This window comes from Eretmochelys imbricata, chromosome 9 (genome assembly GCF_965152235.1).
Source record: "Eretmochelys imbricata isolate rEreImb1 chromosome 9, rEreImb1.hap1, whole genome shotgun sequence".
Taxonomy (NCBI): Eukaryota; Metazoa; Chordata; order Testudines; family Cheloniidae; genus Eretmochelys; species Eretmochelys imbricata.
The window spans coordinates 53,856,203-53,868,319 of record NC_135580.1 but is presented as its reverse complement, the minus strand read 5'-3'; the positions used below and the strand labels follow the sequence as shown (position 1 = coordinate 53,868,319).

At 49.2% G+C, this 12,117-nt stretch overlaps 1 protein-coding gene across 1 annotated transcript in view; it reads left to right on the top strand.

Annotated features, from left to right (window-relative positions):
* The window catches only part of LOC144269736 (ovotransferrin-like), a 74,261-nt gene that overhangs the window by 26,592 nt on the left and 35,552 nt on the right, over positions 1-12,117 (top strand). Inside the window, exons 15-20 of the mRNA XM_077825534.1 lie at positions 429-613; positions 2,826-3,012; positions 4,004-4,027; positions 9,318-9,379; positions 10,183-10,315; positions 11,356-11,450. Of these exons, the coding sequence (XP_077681660.1) occupies positions 429-613; positions 2,826-3,012; positions 4,004-4,027; positions 9,318-9,379; positions 10,183-10,315; positions 11,356-11,450 (686 nt within the window). The remainder of the gene's footprint in view (positions 1-428; positions 614-2,825; positions 3,013-4,003; positions 4,028-9,317; positions 9,380-10,182; positions 10,316-11,355; positions 11,451-12,117) is intronic.

The following is a 12,117-nucleotide window of genomic DNA, read 5'->3' as shown; positions in this document are numbered from 1 at the left end:
GGAATTAAAAAGCCACACCTGCCCCAGTCAGCTCAACTCCCACTCAACAGCTTCATGCAGGGTTCTTGCTCCTGCCAGCCTGTCAAAGAGTCTGCCAGTCACTGTCTCTACACCTGAGAGTTCAATACCCATTTTCACAAGTCCTGGCTATGGTCTTCAAGCCAGCCTAGGGGATTTAGACACATCCTCTAGTAGAATGAATATTAATAGAAGATGTCTGAATAAATCCTCCAGATTTCCCTGACAGTCTCCCCCACACCAGCCGCTCCCTGCTGAGCTCTAGTCAGTACATCTCCTAGACACGTGCATGTATCCAAGTACAAGCACACACAGACATTCCCAGTGATACCCCCCGTGGGCAGCCACACTCAGAGTAAAGCCTGGTGCTGTCAAACAGCTCTAGAGCCTCCATCTAATTCTCTTTCAAGGACATAATACTGCTGAGTGGGCAAAGGGGCTGAAAAGCGATCAATTCGAGTTGCTGTGCCTGGATGGAAGTCGCGCCCGTCCTACTGAATATGAGAAATGCCACCTGGCTCAAGTTCCTGCCCATGCTGTGGTCACACGTCCAGACAGAGCAGCTGCTGTCCGTCAGATGCTGATAAACCAACAGGTCAGTACTGGGGCAGAAATCTATTTAGCTTGTTTTTATATTCCACTCTTAGCACTTAGAGTGAACCAATAACAGGTCATGCATAAGTGACACAAACCAGTGTTAGAAACTCTTATCAGCACGTCCAACTCCCTGTTCAAATCCAGACAGTTGGCTGTATCAGTGTTTGGATTCATGAGAGTGGATGACTGTCCTGCTACAAATTAAATAGAAGAGGGGCAGTCTATCACACTGAATTTTTTCATCCAAACAGCCCACTGCATTTAATGAAAGGTCTCCCATTGACTTTGGTGTGCATTGGTGCCAGTCCCATAGGATGCCATAAGTCAGATATTTTATGGCATCACAAACCATATAAACTTTTCACGCAGTTGCAGCTTGTTTCCATATTCTGTCTCATCTACTGGAAATCTAAATGCACAAATAGTTTTCATACCATTGCAAGAAAAGTAGAGGCGATCAGGACCTTCCTCTTTTGCTGGCAGAGATTCCTGCTGTGACGGGTTGGGTCATAGAAACCACCTTAGGACTGCCACCTGATGTGTTGAGACTACCCCGAGCCTATTTCCCCTGGCAGCTTGGGACTTCGGTACACTGCCTAGTTTCGGTACACTGCCCGGCTTCGGTACACGCTAGCCTGCTACAAACACAGACCCAGGTCTGAACCACGTCCCCTAAAAACTGCAGGCTTAACTGAAAACAGCTTAAGAAGTGCTCCTGTCTCCAGCATCCAGATACCCAGCTCTCAATGGGGTCCAAACCCCAAACAAATCCATTTTACTCTGTATAAAGCTTATAGAGGGTAAACTAATAAATTGCCCGCCCTCTATAACACTGATAGAGAGATATGCACAGCTGTTTGCTCCCCCAGGTATTAATACTTGCTCTGGGTTAATTAATAAGTAAAATGTGATTTTATTAAATATAAAAAGTAGGATTTACGTGGTTCCAAGTAATAACAGACAGAACGAAGTAAATTACCAAGCAAAATAAAACAAAAACATGCAAGTCTAAGCCTAATACGGTAGGAAAATAAATGCAGGTAAATCTCATCCTCAGAGATGTTCCAATAAGCTTCTTTAACAGACTTGCTCCTAGTCTAGGTCCAGCAATCACTCACAACCCCGTAGTTACTGTCCTATGTTCCAGTTTCTTTCAGGCATCTCTTTGGGGTGGAGAGGCTATCCATTGAGCCAGCTGAAGACAAAATGGAGGGGTTTCCCAGGGCCTTATATAGTCTCTCTCTTGTGGATGGAAACCCCTAGTGTTCTCCTGTGAAGAATCACAGCTACAAGATGGCGTTTTGGAGTCACATGGGCAAGTCACATGTCCATGCACAACTCAGTTCTTTACAGGCCGACGCCATTGTTTACACGTTAATTTGAACATTCCCAGGAAAGCTCAGATGTGGACTGATGTCTCTCCAGGTCCATTGTTAGCTAAATACTCCCAATTACTTGAGCAACCCCTTCACACTATGTTGACCAAATCTGCCTTATGTGCGTCCTACAGCAAACACTTTAAATACAAGCACAGAGCCAACGCTTATAACTTCAGATATAAAAATGATACATGCATACAAATAGGATGAATACATTCAGTAGAACATAACCTTTGCAAAGATATGTTACATGGCATATCTAGCATAAAACATATTCCTGTTATGTCATATTTACACTCATAAGCATATTTCTATAAAGCATTATGGGGTGCAACGTCACACCTGGTATACAAGAGGAATTGTCCTATGGGAAGCTCTGGCCACCTTAAGTTGAGCCTCAAAGTGAACTTGTGAGACCGGAGAATCCAACCCTCTGCATGAGGAAAATATGTATTTTGAGATCTTTCACTATTTCTATAGGACCAAAACTGATTAAGATCAGTCATGTAGTGGTACACTGCTTCATACTGCAGTCCCTGCTCTCTGTATTCGGGTTTTCTACCTTGCCCAACACTGTGGTATCTGAGCTCTTTCCAGGTAAATCTGCATGGTGAAGCCCCTACTGGATTTTGTGGATTCTTCTGCTCTCCTCCCATCCTTGTAGAAGGAAGTTCTTTTGGGAGTGTATGCAAACATTTTTTTTTACATTGTTCTGTTGATGGTGAGAGAACTTTTTCTCCAGCTTTGCACCCTACAGATGATCTGACTTTGCATGAGGCTGAGTCTTTGCTTTCATCTATGTCCATTTACCCATTCACTCCTGTATTTCAGGCATTGTATGGAAGCAATGGATCTCAGAGAAATATCTTCCAGATGTTTCAGTCTAAAACCAAGGACCTTTTATTCAAGGATTCCACCACGTGCCTGATTCAACTCCCCAGTGGAACAACCTATGAGCAGTACCTGGGAAAAGAATACTTTGATTCTGTCTCTAGTCTCAATCAGTGCTCACCATCAGGTAACTGTAACAAACCCAGATGAGAAATAGATGAACTGCATCTCTCTGCTACACAGACATGAAGATCATGGGGAGTTGGGGCTCGAGGGAGTTATGTCTGTCACTGCCCAGTCCAGTTTTCCAAGCAAAATGAAAGCAACAACTTATGAAGATATCAATAGATCTTTTTTTCGGGTAAAAATGTTTAGTTGAACCATGCTGGATTGGTATCACCAGACACCAAGGTCTGTTATTTATCTCTAGTATAGGTACAGTATGAGAAGTGGTGATGCAACCTTCCCTGCCCTGCCAATGTGCTCAATCCTGTTCTGTAGAAACTATGTCTTAGGAGAAGAGACGACGAGTTCCTTTTTCACGTCCATTCAGTACTTGGCCTCTCCTCTGAGATTGCCAACAAAAAGGGAAATTAGAGGAGAAGCCAAGAAAGGAAGGTAGCTTTTGTGATGTGGACTCGTGTCCACTAAGAATCTAGCCTGAGATCACCAGTTCGTTTCACACAGTCCACTGTCCGCTCAGTGAATGGTAGCGACTCTTGGCCCCTGCTGACCTGGCACAGATTTGAACCAGTGCCCAAGAATCCTCTTACAAGTCCCTTGAGCCCGTCCAGTCCACTGGCCACTTATTATGAAAAAGTTTATTCCCCAACTGGAACGGTTTTCCAGAGAGAGCTGGAAACAATATATTGCTGTGAGCTCTCCAGCCAGCCTGTGCTCCTGCCCCATTTCCTATTGTGCTTCGTGCTTGGAGAACACATGGCCAGAGTAGCTCTGAGCAGCCTGCCCCTGATCCATTCCCAACAGTGAACTCCTGTCGGGACTGGGTTGGGAGAGCTCTTTGTAGCACTTTGTGCATGTAAACCTAGGGTATGTTTTCCACATAAGAGATTGTTACTGTAGTGTTATCTGTGCTGGTAGGATGTGAGACGTATTTATTTTCTGTTTAAGCAAGCTGCCAGCAATATCTGAATCTGCCTGTTCTCTTCCCCTTACAGAACTCCTCCAGGTCTGCAGCTTCAGTGACTTGAACTGATCAGATTAACGGGAGCTCCTCACCATGGGAGGAAAAATCTGGAAGCTTCATTCCTTGTAGCGTTCTCAGCACTGACCTCTAGCTAGCTGGGGTCCCACTGCTGCTGTTTCTTTCCCCCCTTTTAACTCACCACCAAAGAGGTGTCTAGCCTGTTCTCATGACATTTATGACTCCCTGATGTCACCAGAGCAAGAAATAAAATCTCAGAGTCTAACATTGGGCTTGCTGTGATTTAGTTTGAAGTTCTTCTTTGCATTTGCAGAATCTCAACTATTACAGAATGCTTTCAAACACAAACACGGCCTCACAGAAATGTACATATTTATTTTTCAGAGTGTGTGGTGTGCTATCATATTTCTTTGATAGCATGAACAAGGCATCTATACAGCTGCTCTGGTAACAAATAATACATACCCAGAATAACCCAAACCAATAGAGCTTATTCAGCACTAAACCTTAGATACCAAGTGGAACCAGTCAGAAATGTTGAGCTGCAATTTCCATTAATGCTTCATGACCAGCATTTCTGATGCAATAGGTTGGCACCTGTAAGCAGCAAATAAACATAGTTCACTGCATGGAAAATTTTGATTGTGTGCTTTTCCAGAAGGTCAATTGTATCCAACCAGCTAAAATCTCCAAAGTATTGACATACCAACTCTCTCAGAGAATGCATGGTCTGACCAGCCTCTCATAGCTCCAGTCAAGTGCCCCTCTTGGCTACTCCCAGACTGCTGTGTGGGGATCTAGCAACCGAATCCCTGAGTGCTTTCAGCCTCCAGAGTTGGAACAGAGCCCAGGCACTGCCCCTATCTTCAGGTCCCTAGGCACACTCTTGAGATGCCGATCCTCTATCTAGCACCCCCTCCTGAGGGCCGAGACTGCACAGTCCAACTGCCCGGTGGGTACTGACCCCTCAGGCTCCTCAACAGCTTCAACCCGCTCTCTCCCAGAACTCCATCCAATGGTATGAGCCTTCTGGATTACAGTTTACTTCTTCAAGGGGCTACGTGAATAGTGCAATGCATGAAACACACAGACAGGACTCTTTGCTCCTTACTCAATCATACAAGAAATACACAGATCTATACAAAGTAAAGCCTACACACATTTCCCTACCTCAGTTTTCTCATCACTCCAGAGCTGGGAGCTAGAATCAGAGCCCACCACGGCCGTCCAGGATCCTTCTGCTGCAGTGCACTTCTCCACCCCAGGAGCTGACACTATTCTCGGGGGTAGGGGGGAAGAAGGGAACAGGAAGAACCCAGCCCGTTAGGGCCACTCCCTCCTCCCTACCCCCTGGGGGACTTGGAGGACAAGATTGATTTGGAGGTTGTGGGCAAGGTTAATTGTTGGGCAGATGTGTGGCGAGAGCATCTGCAGCAGAGCCCAGACTCCCTTCACCCAATGCAGATAGGAGATGGGGCAGCCCACCCTGGGGATGGGTGGGAGAAATTCACACACCAAAAGACAGACCAAAACCCAAAATCATCTTGTAAAAGAAATCTCATGATTTGGGGGCCAGTCTGGTGACTTTAGGGAGGGGGGTCTGACATGATTTTTGATCTCTTGAGGTTGGCACTGGCAGAACTGTGCTTACAGGGTGGCAGCGAAGTGGAGAGAGTGGAAAATTCCCCAACCAGACTACGACAGAGATGCAAAGCAGGAGTTTTAAAAGGACTCACAATGGAGGAAGAGTGGGGGAGACACAGAGGAGAGAGCAAGGGGATAAACTGACCCAAGTCAGAGTCGAGCTGTGGGGAGAAGGCTCCATCTAGGAAAGAGGGGGGCAAACTACAGCCCGCGATCCGGCCCACAGGACCCTTCCCTCTGGCCCCTCCCCTGCTGCTCCCTCCCTCCCTGCCTCCCTCGGAGTCACAGTTGCCCCAGTGCCTGGGCAGTGTGGTGCAGCTCCAGCTGCATGGCATGGCTATAGCGCCGCCAGACATGGTGCTCCTGGGTGGCGTGGTCAAGGGGCGGGGAGCAGGGGCAGTTGCAGGGGGGCGGTCAAGGGGCCTGGGCCCCGCTGCCGGGGACAGGGTCAGAGCAAGCCAGGGCCCCCCTCCACCCCCAGCATTCTTGGCCCCTGTCCCCAGCAGCCAAGCCCAGACAGGGAGCGAGGCCTGCTGAACTGCCAGGGAGAGCAGCCGAACGAACAGGGGAAACACATGGGGAAAGGACTGAGCCCCCTGTTCCGCCACCCCACAGCGTGTGGTGGAGAGAGCAGGGAGGGTTGGATAGGGGACGGGGGGGCCCACGGGGTGGTCAGGGGGTAGGGAGCAGGGGGGATTGGCTAGGGGACGGGTGTCCTGGGGGGATGGTCAGGAGGCAGAGAGCAGGGCTGTTTGGATAGGATGTGGGAGTCCCGGGGAGCAGTCGGGGGGGGGCTGGATGGGGGGGTTCCGGGGGGCTGGGTAGGGGGCAGGGGCCAGGCTATGCCTCACTGTTTAGGGAGGCATAGCCTCCCCCAGGCTTCTCTACCCAGCCCTCCACACAATTTCTGTACCCAATGTGGCCCTAGGGCCAAAAAGTTTGCCCACCCCAATCTAGGAGAACATTAGCCAACCCCTTCTTGCAGCAGCTCTGATTGGTTGTTCTGATGCATGGGCAACTGGGGCAGGCACCAATCACAGGGCTAAGATTTGCTAGGGTGCTGTGGCTTCTTAGCGTCAGACTGGGCCCAAGCCCTCCCAAAATCTGGTTCACTTGTGAAAAGTTGTGTGAGCTAGTAACACTGCAGACAAGTAGGAGGAAGTATCTTCTCCCAGCTCCAGCCAACCTGCTTAGCATATCTATTGGCCAGTCAGCATACAGCCATTAAATTTAAGGGTCATACCTGCTTAGGGTGACCTGAATTGGGTGGGACAGTCTCAAAATCCAGAGTTCAAGTCCTGGTCTGAATGACTCCAGGACAGTATTTGTCCCAGCTCTGCACCTGTCTAAGGCTCAGAGGCAGCACCAGTCTCACCCCTGCTCCTCCTCTTCCCCATAGGCCCCGCCCACTGGCCAGGCCAGAAGCTAGAGTGGGGCCATGGTAAGAGCCACCCAGGGAGACTGGGCCACTGTGGGGAGCCCTGGACCCTCCACCTGCCCTGGGTGGCACACTTGTTATTTCTAGTGCAGCCCAGCTTGCTTCAGGCTGAATCCTGAAGGGGCTTACAAAGTGCAGTCAGGTTAAGCTAACTTGCTGAGCAAGGATGCTGATCTGTAATTTATAGCAGTGCTCTTAAAGTACAGGATATTTGATTCAGGGGCTTCAGTTTCAGAGTTCCCTTTGGATTATTTAAACACTAGTTTGGGATTTTTTTAGGGATCTTATGTCCTGGTTGTCTCCACTGATCTGGGCCAGTGTTGCTAACGCTTGTGATTGGCTGGAGTTTTCCCCAAAGCCCAAACCGCTGCAGTCAAGAGTCTGTGTGAAGAGTAACCTCAACTTTCATTAACAAAAAAAGAAAATGTATAGGTCTGATGTTTGCAGAGAAAAACTTGAAAAAGCTTAGGTGTGCCTTTTAAAGCCTGTGCAAAAGAAGGCATAGAAAAAGAATCCATAATTTATTATTTAAAAAAACCTCAAGATTTTTAAGCCCATTCCATGATTTTTGGAGGGCCCTGCCTCATCATTTTTGAAAGCTTTGAGGTCAGTAATACTGAAATCAGACCATAAGTGGCCAGTTTTTACTTTGCAGAGTGACAGCATGTTTTCAGGCCTCTGTGTATTCTCAGACAGGCACTTTTTATCTTATTAGTAGCGCGTTATGCTTTAACTCAGAGGTGGGCAAACTACAGCCCGCGGGCCACATCCGGTCCAAGGGACCGTCCTGCCTGGCCCTTGAGCTCCTGGCCGGGGAGGCTAGCCCCCAGCCCCTCCCCTGCTGTCCCCTGTAGCTACGCCGCTGTGCGGGCAGTGTGGCTGGCTCCGTCTGGGCGGTGGGGCTGTGAGCTCCTGCTGCTCTGAGCGGCCTGGTAAGGGAACGGGGAGGAGGGGGGTTGGATAAGGAGCAGAGAGTCCCGGGGGACAGTCAGCAGGGGGCGGTTGGATGGGGCGGAGGTTCGGGGTGGGGGCGGTCACGGGACGGGGAATAGGGGGAGGGGCGTTGGATAGGGCGTGGGAGTCCCGGGCGGCCTGTCAGTGGGCAGTGGTGTGGACAGAGGTCGGGGCAGTCAGGGGACAGGGAGTAGTGGGGGTTGGATGGGTCTGGGGTTCTGAGGGGGGCAGTCAGGAGGCGGGAAGTGGGTGGGGGCCAGGCTGTTTGGGGAGGCACAGCCTTCCCTACCCAGCCCTCCATACAGTTTCGCACCCCATTGTGGCCCTCGGGCCAAAAAGTTTGCCCACCCCTGCTTTAACTGCATGGACCTCTCTCACTTGACTCAAGTACAGCAGTTGCTTGACTGGAAACGGAAGTAGGCTTGTAACTTTGACCCCTTGTTTGCTGTAGCTCTCCATGTACATATTTATTAAGAAAACTATTGGTTTGAATATGGAGAGAACAGGGGTTCGTGAGCTGGAGAGCAAACATGGGGAGTAGCCTCTGCTTTGCTAATTTACATCTTAGCCGTACTTAATGATTTTAGCTTCTATTAGCAGCAGCTTGCTGAGTTGTTATTTTTAGAGGAGCAAGCCCTATGTGTTAAAAAACAGTACCATCAAATGCGAGTAATTTCAAATGGATTATTTATATCCAAAAATTCATTACATATCTGGCAATTTAGTAGTGGCCCTGTGGAAAATATATTACTGTATATACTCATGTAATTAGAGACAATATAATGTACATACGCAAGGGGGCACAATTCAAGTTGCCAAGCAGCCTTAATCCTGACCTTTCCTAACCTTTGAGTACTTGGCTTTGCAACGCTAATAATTTTCTCTTAATGCCATTTTTTTGTATGGAATATACTATGTAATATGTAGAATTCAAGAACACAGCAGCAGGCGGATTCCTTTCTCCCATGGTGCTCCATATAACTGCCTGTTTAGCTGTGGAACTCATGCACGTCACTCTGGTGGTGATCCATGAACTGCTATCTTGTCAAGCCTTTGGGAAATGGCTCACTATGGTCTGGAACTATTTGGCGTTATAAATTGAAAAATCCTGATGTGGTGGCGATGCTGGTTGTCCTACATGGGAGCAGGAGGTAGGCATGACTGCCAGTGACCCTGGTACAAAAAGAGAAGTCGCTGTTAAAAGTTTTACAGACTGTCTGGCAGCAATTGCTTGCAGACTGCTGAGTGACTGCACTTAGCAAAGCCACCTATGGCGCTGGGCTCCTGGCAGAGTCGGACTACGGCCCCCAGTGCAACGAGCTCCATGGGAGGAGGGCTGGGCCCTCACGCCATGTAGGATTACCATATTTTAAGTTCCCAAATAGAGGACACTGCTGGGTGGAGGGGGAGTATAGTTTCTACTGTAGTTCCTTTCTAATTTGAATATCGAATATTTATAAATAACAAGTGTGATGACCTCAAAAACAAATGAAAATCAAATTTAAATGTACCTTTTCTCAGGCAGTCAATCCCGGCCCACAGCCGCTGCTCTCCAGCCGCCCAGTTCTGAAGGCAGTGCTGCCGCCAGCAGCAGCGCAGAAGTAAGGGCGGCCTCCGGTAAACACGCATGCTGGGATTTGCAGTTCTACCAGTACTGACCTTGGAAAAAGGAGGAGAAAGGAAAAATCACAGACGTGTATATTTCAAAAATCCACTAGGACAGAGATCAGAGGAGAGGCCGTGTGCAGGGAAACCCGGACGTCTGGTAACCCTGGCACCATGGGCGCTACAGTGAGGCTCCCGACACGGGCCCTGGGCTGCTCAGAGGAGTGGAAGTGGCCTGGAAAGATACCCTCTCTGCCTGTGACCTGCACAGGGGAATGTGGGGAGGTAAACTGGGTCAGGCCAGGCAACCGTAGAAGGGACCAACGCTCTGTGGGGCCCCGGCTCAGGGCACCGCCCTCCAGGCCAGGAGAGGGCTAAAAAGAGAACTCCCATGAGGCTCTCCAGAGAAGGCCCTAAAGGACCACAATTCCCGAGAGCCCTTGTGGAGAGACTGTCGGCGGTTGCGACCGGGAAACTACGTTTTCCATGATGCATCTGCACGGCGCGGCGCAGGCCATGACTAGGGACACGTGGCTCTCAGCGCGGGGCAGGGGATGGCGCTGGAGGGCGACCAGCGAAGCGGGCTGCAGCCCTACCTGGACTCGCTGCGGCGGGAGCTGCGGGTGCCGGACGCGACCTTGCTCTCGGTGCTACTGGCGCTGCTGGCCGTGGCCCTGACCCTGCGTGAGTGACCGCGGCCTGATACCCCGGCCCGGTTCCCCGACTCCCTACCCGGCCCGCCTTCCCCTGCCGGTACCCCGGACGTCCTGCGCGGCCCGGCCTGCCTTCCCCCTGCCGCCCCGACAGACCGCCTGGCCTACCTCCCCGGCCCGGTACCCCAACCCCCTAACTTACTGAAAGTACCAGTGTCACAGATTCAGTGCGCACAACCACCCCCTCCTGTGGTTTATTTTTGAATGCGCTTTTAATTTACAGCGGAACCCCATTTATCCGATCTAATTAGGACTGGGGCCAGATCAGATAATCAGAAATTGGGCTAATCGGGAGAATTGGCAAAGAGCTTTCTATCCCTTATTTTAAGATGAGGTGGGAGTTCAGGCAGTCAGCCCCTGGTGAGTGATGGCTCGCTTAATATGAAGAGCCAGATAAAGGAGGCGTGGATAAAAGGGGTTCTATTGTATATCAATAAAACGTGTTCAAACTGATACGTATATATATCGGCTCAGGAAACTAAAGTTCAGCGTTTCATTTTAATTGTGGAAAAACGCAGATTTTTGTTGTTTTTATTATTGGAGAATTTTGGGTTTTGTATCATGGAAAACTAGGATCCCTGGTCAACTTTGCTCTGTTGCAGCTGAATATTCTCAGATGTGGTCCATGAGTTTTCAGTGAAGTTTGGCTATATGGATAATTTAGAAAAGCTAGTATGAACCATTTGTTAGCTAGAGAGATTTAGAGAAAAAATGGTGGGACTTGCAAAATTAAAGGGAGTATTATTTAATTTTAACTCTAGCTAATTAATTGTTCATCTATAACAGGTAGTATTAAACCTCGTCAGTAAGAAACTCAAAGCCAGCTTACCTGTGAAGATGCTATGGCACCTCCATAATGCTCAGAGCAAGGTTAGACGAAAAGGGGTAAGATATCTGAGCTGTATCTAGACTAGTACTTCCACCAATGACGAATTACAGATCCAAAATTTGTTTGTACGGATGCACGCTTGGCCATATGCTGGTATCCTATAATTTTTCCTCTTTCCACAGTGGTTTGGAAACTTATCCAGGGCAGGAAGAGCAGCCGGAGGACAGTGCTTCTGGTAGGCCTTTGTGATTCAGGAAAAACACTGCTGTTTGTCCGAGTAAGTAAGGTCTTGTGTGTTTTATAGTACTTCTGCCACTGAGATTTTCAAAGCGAATGAAAGCTGAGTGGCTCATGCTCTTCATTTCAAACCTTTAATGGGCTGTTTGGGTGCATTTGTGGAAGGGGAGAATTCTCTTTAAATTAAAACTTGCAAGTACAGTATAGTAGATTCTGCTTAATAGAAACCTGGATGTTAACAACTTCCAGTTAATAACATCATTTTGTTGGGAATCAGCCCTGTTGCATTGACTTTAAGGTTACTGGGATTCAGATATTTATTAAGGACAATTTTTTAGGAGGAAGGCTCCAGCTGCAGGTAGGTTTGCAAGCTGCAGCCAGGGAAGGAAGTCCTGGAACGGGTCTTCTCTAGCTGCAGCCCAGCAAACCTGCCTGCAGCCCCTAGTGCTTCCTTCTGGGGCTGCAGCCCAGCAAGCCTGCCTGTGCACAGGGATTGCACAGGAGGTCAGGGGCTGAGGGCTGTGTGGGGAGGCTGGGGAAAGGAGCTGCAGCCAGGGGTGAAAGTAACTTAATGGACTTACCGGTACGCAGGGCGGCCGGGGTCCTGGGCAAGGTGGCGGGGGGGCTCGGGTGGAAGGGGCGGGGTTGGGGCTAGACTCCCCCAGCCAGCCCTTCGGTGCTGCCCAGCCTGCACTGGCCAGGGCCCT